Source organism: Strigops habroptila, chromosome 12 (assembly GCF_004027225.2).
Source record: "Strigops habroptila isolate Jane chromosome 12, bStrHab1.2.pri, whole genome shotgun sequence".
In the NCBI taxonomy this organism is placed as follows: Eukaryota; Metazoa; Chordata; class Aves; order Psittaciformes; family Psittacidae; genus Strigops; species Strigops habroptila.
This window is the reverse complement of record NC_044288.2, coordinates 24,709,124-24,723,824: the sequence shown is the minus strand read 5'-3', so window position 1 is coordinate 24,723,824 and position 14,701 is coordinate 24,709,124. Positions and strand designations below refer to the sequence as shown.

General features: G+C 41.6%; 1 protein-coding gene across 2 annotated transcripts in view; it reads right to left on the bottom strand.

The window, feature by feature from the left end:
* SLIT3 (slit guidance ligand 3) overlaps window positions 1–14,701 on the bottom strand; it is a 518,327-nt gene that overhangs the window by 248,390 nt on the left and 255,236 nt on the right. For both annotated transcript variants that reach the window (XM_030504413.2, XM_030504412.1), the window contains one exon: window positions 7,707–7,778. In XM_030504413.2, coding sequence (XP_030360273.1) covers window positions 7,707–7,778 — 72 coding nt within the window. The remainder of the gene's footprint in view (window positions 1–7,706; window positions 7,779–14,701) is intronic.

Sequence of the window (14,701 nt, the reverse complement as noted above, 5' to 3'; positions counted from 1 at the left end):
TCACTTGAAAACCACAATATTTCCTGACAGTCACGACAAACTGGTGGAGAGCACAGCTACTCTCATAGGGCACTGCCTGTGTGTACCATGTTCTAGGGAAATGCAGAATGAATTCCTTATTCAAGACACTTTGCTCACCCTCAGCCATCCTGCATGAGGCTGTTGTGTGAGGGAAGCGAGGCAGGGACAGCATTCCACGCTGCAGGACACGAACCCTCGTGCCCAAGACACTGCTACAGACCAGCAGGCAGTACAGATGGATGTGTTGTCACTGCTGCACAAGTACAGGCAACAAGGCCAGGCCTAATCACTGTAGGCAGAGAGGAGACTGATGAAAAGGATGTGGTTTCAGCAGCTATGATATCCATGACATGGCTACACAGCATTTAGGTTTTCTTGCTTTTTTCTCTGCTTTTTACTGTAAGATAGACAAAAGAAGGTATTTCTAAAGATCAGGACAGGTAAATTGTAAAGGTTAATGATTCAGAAGTGGAAGACAGAAAAGCAAAGGATAATCTATGCCAAGCTGTCCTCAGGCAGGATAGCCAGCAGCAGTTCCCAAGCACAGCTGTGATCCGTAGCCAGTCAGTCCCTGCAAAGGTGGGCTGTGATTCTCAGGAGGCAAAGGAAGTGACCTGCTTCTGCGGCACCTGCTGCTGGCCCTATGTATGAGGCCAGTGGAAGGTGTGAAGAACTACACATTGCCGTTTCACAAAACGTCCGCTCCCAGGACTCAGACTCTCTGCTTAGTTCGTTATGCATATCTCACCCAACATTCTGCATTGTGTAGGGAACATGCATGTGCATTTCAATCAATCGTACCTTCTTAATGAGTTAATTGTGAAATCTGTGCTTTTTGCATTTATTCGAAAGGGGAGAACAGATGGCAACAGCTCAACCTAATATATTCATAACATTAACTTACGCTGCAGGTGATGTTTCTCCACGGAAGGCGGCAAGTTGGTAACGTGTTATTTTAATGTTATAATAATGCTGCATTACAATGGAATTTCTAGGAAATCAAAAGTGATGGCCACAGAGATCTCTCTTGAATTCGTTATGGTCACTACCACAATGAATACCAATTACAGGACACAGAAAGGAAAACACTGTTGGAATACATTGAGAGCAGCGTGAATTTACAAATAAGGAGAAGGAAAATGATTTGCAAATCCTTAAGGTTGAAATAACACAATCTTTTCACCCCCTAAAGAATGCAAAAGGCTTGTCTAACAAGGATTTCCAAATAGCTGTTTCACTACCTCTGACCCGTTTGCCAGCTCTGAAAACACTCACAAATACCAGCTGAGATCAAAGCAACCTGAAATCTGTTCTGTAATCGAAATTTATCCTTTCTTTAAACGTTCATGCATTTGTAGTTAAAACATACTGTGCCTTTCATGCACATCATCAAATACAGACACATGTTGTTCAGCCTATTGAAAGACACATAAGCAAATACACAAGCCAGGATGTGATAATCAATTCTCCTCTGCTTTTATTCGAGGCCAATCGCTGGCTTCAGTAGACTTATTCCAGATTTTACACCAAACAAGTGGAAAATCTCGCCAACTGTTTATCTTCCTCCTTTTGTTTTATTTTACCACAAACTGCAACAGTAACACTGAATACTATACACAAAAGTCAAGAAACTAAGGCCAGGAATTTCAGAGGGCTCAGGATAAGAGTTTCCCTTGAGAACCCAGCATCAAGGAGTTAAGTTTTCTAGGCAACATTTCATTAAGATATACTGCATATTTCTGTACAGCAAATAATTCACCATCACTTGCTTTCTGCCAGTGAAATGGCTACACACAAATCAATCATTATTTCCTTGGGTTTGTTCATTATTTTAACTTGACAGGTCTGTTTAATTATTTCTATTCTATGGCTGAATGGTAAAAAATACAAATATGCTCTGCAGTGCTGGTGATGACGGATAAAACATGGACAATTTGATATTTTGTGTAGGCGAATGTAAAAGACTTCTCAATGTAAAGAGCAAGTTCAGCTTTTTCCACAACCTGAATGTGCAATCTAGATGTTTAATTTTTGGAAAAGTCACCTGGATCGATGCTAATAGTAGCTGCATGCAGAAAAAGCAAAGAGTATCTTCCAGGAAAAGCCATTTCACAAATAAGAAACTCAAACTAATAGTCACAAAACCATTTTACAGTACTTGCAGAGCTCTGATTTTTTACATTGCATTGGTAATGCAACCACTAGGAAAATAAATGTGTACTGACTTCCAGAAGTGTTAAATGTTACATATGTGCTGCATTTTTTAAATCCATCTAAATGCTTACTTTCTTCCTCCAAAGAAATCTTTAGGGCCATAAAGAAGGATATTACCCACAATTTCCTAAGTGGCCCCAGGACGCCAGGAAAGCAGCTTGCAGGTCTAGTAATATGAGCTATTATCTTATGTGCCACTGAGAAATATTTAGACAGAAATGCAATGAGCCTGTATTATCATGACAGATGAACCTGTTAGCTCGTGTTTTTTTCTGAATCCCAGTGCAACAAAATTCTATCTTATAGTCAAAGCCTCCAAAAGGAAAAAAGGCAGAAGCCAAATATGCACAGAACTGAGCTCCAGTGAATCAAGAACAAGGAATGGCAGCAACTTGTCACAGAAAAAGCAGCAGCTGATTTCACGTGGCTCTAGCTTGGTGTGGGGCTCAAATAGGGTGTCCACACTGTCAGGTCAGCTCCCCCTCTGCTCTCCTGTTCTGTCATTCTCCCCGCGCATCTGCACTGCACACGTATTCATGGTTTCCTTTCAGTGAATTATTTTGTTTCCTTGGCTGGGAGATGCTGATGTCAAAGAGCACATACACAGCAGCACTTGAACCCTACAGTATGGGCATAGGCCAGTTCTTACCACCCAGCCCTGCCACCAGCACTCACTCCTGGATGTGCATCTTGGATGCTGCACGGACACAGACACCAACACCAACCTGTGCACTCTGATACATGCAAGATGTACATTTACACCCCCACTGCTTACAGAAGTAGCTTTTCCTTCAGTCTGAAAGGTGCAAGATAGGAATGGGTGGCAAAGGAGCAAAGGCTTAGGGAAACAACAACCAAAATCTGACCATTTTAGTCTCTGCTTGCTGGAAAGTCTTGGGCTATTGATTTTCGTTACTGCAATGTTGCAAGGCAAAGGAATAAACTTCTGTCAAGAGGTGGTAAAAGGACACAGGGCAGCAACTTGACAGAAGGGTAATACTCTGAAATCTGCCCTGTGCATTTCTTATGGGGAAACGATCCCTGCAGCACAACAAGCCCTGATATCATCACACCTCCAAGAATCACGTACCTACAGTGCTTTGTGACCCCCATGAAGCTGGATTGGTTGTGGTCAGGCTTCACAGTCCTGAAGAGAGCACAGCAAGAGGAAGAGCTGGGAGCATACTGCCAATAACCACAAGCAACACCTTGAAAGAATGGTTGCTGCTGTTACAGGATCTTGATTTGAGCCAGCTTTTGCATGTTCCTATCTGGGAATCTGGCTAATTCAACAGGAGCTGCAGGAATGCCTCATCAGGGAAACACTCATTTGAATGCCAAGACGTGATACAAGCAGGGAAAACGTGCAGAAATCCAAGAAGCGGCCCTATATATTTTGATGATGGAAGGCCAGGGCTGACAGTGCTGAGTTAGCCCAAAGCTCAACAAGACCCAAAGCCATAGACTTTAATTCTTGAAATAAATGTGCTTACTTGGGGCTAGATTCCTGCAAAAAACATTTCCTGTTCTCTGAGTAATAAGTAACAGAAATTGAATACAGGTGTGTACTGCAAGCTGGCCCTCGCCTGCCCTTTCTTGTTCAACTCTTTTAGGCCTCCTGAGCAACATTTCTAATCTATTCTACAATATGTTCAAAGTGTCAGTTTACACCAAATTCCCATAGAAGTTCACTATTGCTAATGGCCATTATCTGCTAATGAAACTTCCTAAAAGCTGCATAATTATTTCTATATTTTAGTTAGAAACAGACTTCCTAACTGACTCTTTGTGCGCAGTTTCTTCAATTTTATAGTCTAACAGCAGAAAACAATACAAAAATAATTCACACAACAAAATTTCCCTCACTTGGGAGTTTTGAAACCTCATCTTGCCAGCCTCTGCTCTGGCTTTGTCTTCTGCAAAAGCATTGGCCTCCCTGACATTTAAAAGCTCTTCTTTATAGCACAGCCCTTATGCGAGCCCATCTTCCTGGGCTCACTGCTCTGCTAAGAGGACAAAAGATAGAAAGCTTTTACCATTTAAAACAAAAAAAAAAAAAAACAGCATGGTGAAAAATAGATGGAAACATTGCTTTTTATAACACTTCTTTCTTTCCTATCTTCATATTTCTTTTTTTCAATGACCAAGACTTTCTCCGTACCAAGCCACTGCTGTAGCCCTGGTCCTTGAGGGACATCACCAAAGACTCCCTGGCTTGGCACGTGCAGCAGCACCTCAGCACCTCTTCAGCTCAGGATTTGTTTGTTTTTCACCAGTACACTCCACCTGGACAGAGCTGCCACATTGTGCTGCTTACTGTGAGAGGGTAGTGCTCCCAGGGTTTCCAAATGGCACCCACTGGAATTTATACTGAGCCCTTAGGCTGCGTATTTTGCAGGTTGTATTCAAAAGACATTCATGCCCTAGCCTGGACTATTGCTTCAACTTCTCGTTTTTTCCCCAAGGGAAGCTTTCCAAGCTGCTGTTAAAGACAGCATCAATCTGGAGACTTTTGCATGTTCTAGCACTTGCTGTGTCCCTATTATAATATCTAGAGTTATTATTTTTGTCAGAACATTTGGACACTTTCTGTAGAAAGTGGAAGAATCTGAAGCCATGTTAAATGTCAAGGTATGAAAAGAGACAATTCCCTTCCACCCTGTCCCTATATGAATTTTAAAGATAACTGGAAAGGTTTGAGGCATGTGGGAGAAAATGTGACTTCATATCTTCCGTCTAAAAGTCTCCAGAATCCCTCAAAAACATTCTTTAGAAGGTGAAAGAACTCTGAGACACCACAATAAATCTGCAAAGTGATAACCATAGAAACGGCCAACCCTGCTGCTCTCATGTTAGCACATGTGTCAGAGTCACCAGGCGACTGGCACTGCAGGTGCCGGAGCAGCTGAATGTACTGACAGGCACAGACTCATCCTCCTCCCCTAGGTGCTTCAACACTCGTGCCTGTTGGCATGGTCACTCCTGTGACTCAGAAGGGAGCGATATGCTGCCAAGTCTAGACTGAGAATGGGAATTGGCAGGTTTAAGCTTACTGCTTAAAGCTTTAAGAGCTTTAAACATGAACTTGGTTCAACTTGTATCACACCCGTATGGTTACTGCCGCAGACATTTTAATGCGCTTCCAGGAGCAAGTTGGCTCAAGATTTGTCACATTTTCCTCAGCAACTCACAGGCCACTAGTCTGTGTCTGGAAGCAAGTCACCTGAGCCAATGACCCACCCTGGGCACACAGTTCACCCATTGCTCATAAAGCAAAGAATGCCTATAGATCAGAGTGAAACATCTCTTTCTCCTGCTGTTTATCTAAACAATCAGTACTTGAGGCTCCCATCAGCAAACCTATTCATTACACACTAAGCTCTGTGCTGCTGCTGAGCCAGAGGCTGGACTAGATGACCTCCAGAGGTCACTTCCAATCAGAACTATTCTATGATTCTGTGATAATTTCAGTATTCCTGAAAGACAGGAACAATTGCTACAGGGAAGTACTTCTGATACAGTGACTTTTACAGCAAAAGAATGGATATTGCCTAACTTGACAGTTACAGCTTTTTATAAAGCTTTAGATCCCAACATTTATAGAGCTTCTATAAGCACTTCATCCACCCCTTGAATATGGGCTTATGTAAAGGTGAGACCCTGGTTCCTTCTGCACTGAGATTGGGTGCATAAATCAAAGAACACTGATTTTCTGACAGCTTGCCAGAGGTAAAATGGACTCTGAATGCAAACTTTGCTATTTTAAATGAAGATAGGCAACTAACACTGACTTATAGCTGGGAAGGTAGATTTTCTGAAACAAAACACCATCTATTGCTCCTCTAGATTACACAATGTAAGTAAAGCTCTTGTTAGCATGATGAAAAAGCAACAGTTCTGTCTAAAATACACAAACTTCTTCCCACTATAAACTATATTCTACAGTATTTTCCTAGGTGTTAAAACCCAGGCCTGCTCACACAGGTCCTCTGATGCTCCTCCACTGAAGAGGAACATTAGAGTACAGGCTTAGAGGTGTTTAACTGGCTTCTTGAGATGTGTTTTCTTCGGCTGACATTCAGGTAAAAAAGCCTTTATACCTGAACAGGTGAAGTCCCTTGTGGAATATACATGAAGTAAGCAGCAAACCATTGAAGAAATACAGGCTTAGTATGCTGAATGCCTGCAGAACAGCCGTAAATGTTATAGGACATCTAAAAGTCTTCATGTTCTGTCTCAGAGTGCAGGGGCACAGCACAGCGTTGCTCCTGTGTCCGTGTTTTCCAATCTGGGGGAAGTCCTGCTTTGGTCTTTTGCAGTGCAAACCCTTGCACAAACCCCAGTGATGCAATTTTCCCTGCAACACAGCATCACTAGAGAAAGTACAAGACTGTGTTTTGCCCTTGGATGCAGATGTGGTCATGCTCTCACTCCTCTTGACTGCCCTTAACAGTTTCCATGCTGTCTGTAGGAAAAAAAATCTAGTCTGGATGCAAAAGAGATTGTTCATTGGGGCAAGAAGTGAAAACAGAGCACAGGTATGTTGCAAGAGCGTTTGTAGAAAAGTGCTTCTTTTTAGACCTCCTTTAGCTGATTGTTCTATTAAATAAACAATAAAAAAATCCACACTGTTTTTGCTATGCTTACAACATGGAACATGTTGGGGTAGCAGATTTCAGGTGTGTGGTGTGGTCATGCAGTGCTAATGCTAATGGCTCTGAAATGGTTTTGAAATCCTGACTCCCTGCCAACTTGTGGGCTGTTATTTCCTTTTCCAGTTCACCTTGTGTTGACTCTTAACGATGCCAATGGTGTGTTGGTGTGTGGGTGTGCACAGAAATGCATTTCTGGTATGTAACATGTCAGAACCTCTTGCAGCTCTGAAATGCAGAGCTGGAAGTTGTTATCTACACATATTTCAGTGTGGATTACAGAAAATCGCTAGTTCAGACTCATTCATTAGCATAAACAGCAAAAGCTGTTTTTCTCTTTTTAATGATTCTTTAAAGTTACTTTACTTTACACTACAAACTGCCAAAGCATGCACACAGCTACTGTGACTGAGTGCCACATTTTGCCAGACTTACTTCCCACCCAAGTGCTCGGACAGAAAATTTCATCTAAGTGATTAGATTTCTAACTACCAGTTCTTTCCTTATGCATATTTTGCATCAAGACTTGGACCATGATTTCAGTGGATTTTGCAGAACAACACTGCAGGGAATGGTAAAGCCTTTAATGATAGTTTTTCCTTTGCTCAAAGCTTCCCCAGGTGTGTTGCACAGTGCACATGCAACCCAAAGAGGCACGTGAGCCCCTTGATGATAACCTGCTGCACACAGCAGAGTCCACAGCTCCCTTTTGTGTTGCAAAGAGCTAATAAACATGTGGTACTCAAACAAATAGTAACAGCCAGATGTAACCCAGGGAGAATGGTTTTCACTACAAATAGTAATGAAGTTGTCACTTACAAATTCTTCACATCAACGATTCCTCGAAAGGCCTTTCTAGGGATTCCTTTTATCTGGTTTTCACTCAGGTCTCTGAATAAGGGAAGAGAAAAAAATTGCATTGTATTAACAAAGAGAACCCATTTCTCAAATCTAAATAAAGGCACATACACAAGTTTGGCAAAGGAGATGTTTCTGGATTTGTTACACCACACGATGTTCTCAATTATCTCCTCCAGAGGTCTGTGGCATGAGCTGAAATGACTCTCCAACAAAAACCACCAGAATTCGTGACACAAATGACAGAACTTCCAGAAAACACCACTCGTGGCCATGACACTGGCACAATGCCACGAGTTGCTGGCAGAGTACCTGCAGCCAAACCGTACGCCTTGAAATTGCAACCCTGCAGTGTAAATGTAATTTTCTCAGCATGCTCCTGTTTGTTTACTGACTGCAAAACCCTTGGCTACCCCTGCTCAGATTACAGCCCCTTATGTGAAATACAGATTCAGGAAAAACATGACAATCATTCTCTTGTGAGCTTTGTACATTTACAGTGAAAAGATCTCGATCCGCTGCATGAAAAACCCACTGCATTGTGTTTCAATGGGAAGGACGATTCTTAACCTTGATTAAACGAAACCAACCAAACCAAGCCCCCCAAGCCCCACAACAGCAGCAATTCAAAATATCCTTTTAGTATTTAAAACATTTGAAAATATTTCAATTGAAATCACTGCATCTGCATTGTGAGTGCAGGTAGAGCATGAGGTAGAGCACTGCAGGCTACAGTTTTCTGTTACACAACCTGCATTCAGTTGCTTTTTCCTTTGATGCACTATAAATATTTCCGCTGGAGTATTCTAAGTTCACAACCCTCTCCAAGTGCCAACGGAGGCAGGAAGGAGGGCATCAGAAATGGGAGGGAAACGGACACAAAACCAGAACGTTGGGATGATTTCAGGCTAAGGAAAAGCAGCACTCACATTGATTTCTTTGCTGGTGCCCTGTCAGCATGGAAAAGAGGAAGCGATTTCACTCCAGTTTAGGGTACAAAGTGGGGGAAGAGAGAAGTGCAAGAACATGAAAGGAAGGCAGGAAAGTGGGAGACAAAAATAAGAAATAAGCAAATACAGCAAACGGAAGGCACAGGGATGGCTGGACAAAAGGACAAAGAAAGGTGGTACCATGGTGCAGGATATTACAGTGCATCATTTGGTCTGGCTGTGTTCCTATGTTGTACAAGCCCAAGACTTTGCCCCATACTCAAAAAGAAACTCTGGCTTTCTAATGACTATTAAACCGAATGGCAGTCATCTGTACTCACCCCAGATACTCTTTTCTGTAAGTACATTTTGTGTCACAGCAAGGCTCCTTTCTAGTCTCCACCAAATTAGCTTTATCAAATGAGAGGCCAGAAATCAGAGCCTGTCACAAAAGCCCACATTGACATTGCAGGTCAAGACGTGTCACACAGGGCTTTCTTCTGCTTTCCATCAGGCAGATAGGGAAAAAAGGGGACTATGTCCTTGTCATGAGACTAATTTAATTTATACCAGTCATGCAGTCTACACCAAATTCTCAAAGAAGCCACAATTGTCCATTCAGACTATTGCAAACACAAATGTGCTGCTGGATACAAGTCTCTTTCTCAAGGCAGATTAAAATTCTTTGCAACCTTCACAATTTGTTTAACACTGATCCACACCATGACCCTTGCTTCACCTCCCCTTTCTTTTGCCAGCAACAAAATATTAGTTCTTTAAAGGCAGACCTTCAACCCAGACAAATGATCAGGCAACCCGGACAGAGAAGAGTCACAAGTAAAATGCATTTTAGACCTGTAAGAAGGAAGTCTTATGTTGAAGACCAGTTTCATGACAGGGAGTCTCTCTGGTGTGACAGTGAGGCACAGCAGAGCCACAGCCAGTGGTAAAATCCTGACAAAATTGCTTAGCAAGGCAAAACCTAGTAAGATCTGAAAGCAAGAAATACGCAAAGCAGAACAAAAAGGACTTCAAAAAGTACCATTGTGTGATCAAAGCAGAATTGTGCGATTAAATAAAACATTTTAGTTGCATTTGTCTGGCATTTTATTGTGTATTATTTCAAATCAGGTTTAAAAATTAATTAGGTTTTCAAGTATTTTTTTTTTCCTAATATTACTGTGGTCTAAAAAGGCTAATTCATATTTCACTTTCTGCTTTGTCTTTCAGCTCTCAGTGTCAGGCAAAAAGAGGGTACTGTAGGAAATTAATCTATTTTCTACGACAACCTTCTTGTAGACTGCATTAATGTTATTTTCCATTTAGGCACTCTCCTCTGGCTAACAGAACTGCCTCTCTAAACGTCCAGGATCATGGCCTGATTTCATAAACATCTCAGTGGTCTGAAGAACTGACACCTCAGTGACGCAGCGTGGAAGAAAGCTGACGAACACTTGCTTCATTTCCCGTAACTGCCTCCTCACAGTTCTAATCATCCCTTTCTGAGGCCGTCAGCAGGACTGTTCAGCTCTGCTTCCTACCACCGTGCCAGACTTTTGTTAAGCATCTTTCATAAGCAAGCAAACAGCAACCAGACTCAGCCTGTGCATTCACAGCTCTGCTCTGAGGGAGCAGACGGCTCTAACAGCAACTTGTCTACACAGTTTGTCTTCAACTTCCAGCTTTTCATTCCCTACTTCTCGTAACATAATGGGAGGCTCTCGCTGAAAGTATGTAAAACAAATATTAGTTATTAACTGCAGAAAAGCAGGTAAATTAAGGAGAGGCTAAAATAAAACCCTAAAAAAATACACAGAAAAGAAAATGAGTTGTGGTAGTCAAGAAAAAAATACACCACTGATCTCAAGAAAAATACATTATGGTCAGTAGGACATTTCCTAGTTCTTGGTCAGACGTTTCAAGCCACCTATTTCTGTAATGGAAGACAAGTTCAGTGCCCGGGTGTATGGTGGATCCTAAGGAGGAAATGTGAAAAATTCCAGCTTTTTTTTATGTATAGAGAAACATACACTTCCAAAACTCCTCACCATAGGAGGTGATGTTGGAGAACTGACCAAAAGTACTTGACCTAAGGACAAATGTGCCACTTTGTCAGCAGCACCCTCCTTCACAAGGGTCCTTCTGTACAGAAAGCAGCAAGCCCAACAACGGCAACACGTGCATTTGCATCCTGATAAACCAGGCACATTGGGCCACATGAATGTTTTTAGATTAAATTATTCTTCCTGTTATTTTGATAAATACAGGTAAGTTTCATCCTGTTCAATCAGCCACACGGCTCTCAAGCAGTGCAAATGGGACGGAGATTCTGCAACCAGGCACAGCCTCCGTAAAATGCAGTCTTCTTTTGGAAGTGTCCCCCTGCTTCGTTCACACAAGGATCCCGCCCGATGGAAATGAGCCTCGGCAGCAGATCACAGAGGAACTAACTGGGGAGAAAGCACAGCAAGTGACGATACTGGATACGTTTGACCAACAGCTTCCACAGCCAGCAGTGTGCGGTGAACGCCCCTAAGGAAACAGCACTCTCATTTCAGAGATGCGGAAACGAAGCCACAGAGACATTAAAGAACTTGGACTTCAAGTTTGCATAGATGAGAGACGCAGGAGCTAACAAAAGCCAGCAGCTGCGGCTCACAAGCCCTTGCAGCACAGCAGACCACACGTTAGTCTAACCTAGCCTCAAACAAGAGCTGGCACAAGTCAATAGACTGTTTTAGGTTTTATTTTAACTTAGGTAAAATGCTTTGGACACAGATTAACTCCCTCTGCAAGTCTAATATTGTTTTCCTGATCTTCAAATGTGAATTGCAAGAGCCTTGCCGATAAAAGGATTGGAAAGGAAAAAAAACCCACCCAAAACTGCTGATGCTTTCAAAGTGCCTCTGAAGCCTTTGCTATAATGTTGGGTTTAGCTTCGTGCTTTAACACTGCTTACTGCATCCTAAGGGAAATTTCAACTAACAAAGCAGCCAAATACGCAAAGACTTGGGTTTGTATTTTGCCAGTGACAGAATCTAAATCAGCTAATTGGAACACAGACCCTGTGGACATTCCTAAAATACAAGTCTTCATTTGAACTACAGATCTAAAACATTACAAATAGCTACTTTAATACAACTTGCAAAGTTACAGTACTGAAAATAAGATGTATTGTAGGAAAACAAAAACCATTAACACTGAGAGCATTATGCTGAGGGTTGTCTCCCTTTTCAAAACCAAAAAGACTCTTTGAGCATTTACCAGTTATTTTCCAGATTTTTTTTGGCAGATTCTGAAATTTAAAAAGACTATTTTTAAACAAAGAACTGCCCCAAAAGCATCTTGATTAAGAAGTATTTCTTATAGTTGAACTCTCCTGGCTTTATTATTTCTCCTGCTTAAATGGGCTAAAAGAGAGATCACCATTCAGTGGTAGCCAGTAAAGAACCAGATTTGCCTTTAATGTCTAAAAAGTTTAATGCAAAACCTTAGAGAACTAGTCATCAAGAGCAAATGCTTCACAACCAATCATGTATCTTTCTCAGTATGTTATGTGGATCCCATAATAAAACTGCAAACTCGCAGAGTTAACCATTAACACATGGAACCCGTGTTCAGCTAAAATGAAGGAAAAATCCAGAATAATTAACCTGATTCCTTCAAGTACCTTCTACCTTATCCACAATCCAGCTGCTTCTTGGAATAAGAAAGGAGAGCCCACCCTCTCTGTGTAGCAGCCGATATGAACCCATAAGACAAATACTGGTTGATTCAACTGCATATAGGGCTTGAGAGTGCAAAATAACTACTTGCTTCCCATTACCTCTTCCCGACACAATAATATTGAAGAGTTTACGTTGTTTTCTTGCTCTGTACAATAAAACTAATGGAAAGGTATAAATGGGGATGTTAAAAAAGTGCCCACTACCACCAATGCTAAGAAGTACTTTGCCCACAAGCCTCACTCCTGCTACAGAATGTGCATCTGAGAAAAATGAGCATTAGTTAATCCATGTTGGTAGCTTGTTCACATTCTTTTACCAAACAGCATTTCTGGGTTAAAAACATTACAGTCTTGTGCATTTACCAAAATAAATTAAAAGGTTCTTGAGGTTTTGTGCACTACTAAAGTTTAGTGACTATTCTTCAACTCAGCATTTCTTTACAACTGCACTAAACCCAGACTGAACCACTCTGCGAAAGGTCACATACTTGACACAATTTGGTCACTGCAATTTGTCTCATTAGAATTAGCTTTAATTTGTACAGCATGTTACACATAAACTCTCTCCCACAATGTTTTACTGAATTAAATAACACAATTAAGGAGTTAAAGAGTAACAGATGAGAGAAAATTAAAGAGTATAATCCAAAGAGAATAGGTATCTCTAAGTAACACATAATAAAAGATAAGCCAGTCAGTGAAGTGGGGAATGATACAAGGCAGGTTTTCATAAGGCAAGAGCTGGGGGGAAGGTAACTTGTGCAGCCAGAGAGAAGGCACAGGGCGCAACAGCTACTAAAGGAAGAATGTGCAAGACAAAATGGGGTAACATGCAAAGAGGTAGAAAGGCTAAGGAAATCCATAGCGGAAAAAAGAAATTTACTCAAGTATATCTGTAACAATCCCAGCACAAAATATTAATATTCACAGTGTCTTTTTCTTATAACATTCCCAAGGAAGCTTTGCTGTGCCCTGGACTTTCTATTCCAGTCCACAACAACTTGCAATGCCTCAAACCCTGCTTAACCTGAAGCATGGCATACCCAGGATGCTAAAGCCAGCAGCAGAACAGCTGCAGCACATATTCCCTTCCAACTGCTGCAATATCTTCTTGTCCATCGATAGAATGCCCCTTCAAAGAAGTGAGCAATATTACAGTTAACCTGGTCACATCCTCCCGGGTAGTTCCAGCCACTCAGTCCCTGGAAGTAGTGCAGAGGGATGGAGATCCATCTCCTCTGCAATAAGCATGCACTTGCAAAGGCTGCTGTGCCTTAAAAATGTGTTAAGAGGGAGCCAAGAGAGTAATCACCATGCTTGAGGTATGCAAGAAATGGAACTGAATTACTTGTGTGGTAAATGTACTGGCAGGTATAACTGCTAGTACACCCAAGCTCAAGGATGTAGACGTTGAAATCAGATCAAAACAAACTCTAAATATATTCAACCACATCTTTTAAAATGGCCTCGTATCACATTAAGCTAGCATTCCACTTACAGCAAACAACGGAAGAAGAATTTTTCATGCCTTGCCAAAATTGGGTGGCCTTTTTTTAACAGTTAAAATCAATATTTAACATTTTCAACAGCTAAATACTATTCTTATCCAGAAGCTACTTTCCTAGTCTTTCCAAAACTGTTCAATATCAGTTTTTCCCGTTCTGCAGATGGATTAACAAATAACTGCTGAGGACAATTTGGTAACTTTGAGCCTTGTAAACATGAAAGATAAATTCAAGATATTTATCATCTTCCGGTGGGAAAACCACTGACCAAATGAGCTCACTACGACAGCAGTAAGAACGAGCTGTGGCAAGTGTGACACTCATGTCAGCAACTCCGTACTCAGGAGGGGCCACACAGGCTCAGGGAAGCAATGACTTCTCCCTTTCTTCGGCTCAGCGTAAAAGGTGGCACTTACCACACAGCAGCAATTCTAGTTTGCTATCTAAAAGGAAAAATGGGTAAGTCTTATTGCTGATGCACTACTAGGCAAGAGCTGAAGAACCATATATTGCACTATTCTGTGGAAATTTGGCATAGCTGCTGATTTCCTAAAAGGAAACAAAAATCTCTTCCTGCTACTACTGCAATAGAAGGATAGATGTTCACAGCATCTGAGTTCTGCAGAACAAAAGCAGACCCTGCAGATGTTTTGTACCCAGAGCAACGCAAGGTGATGGTGTTTTTGCAAATATAACACAGGTGGCTTTCAGTTCCTACTCTGGAAAGGAAGCCGCTGAGAAACTCCTTCTAGTTTTGGTTTGGTTTGTTTGTTTTAAGGGAGAGAATTTAGCTCA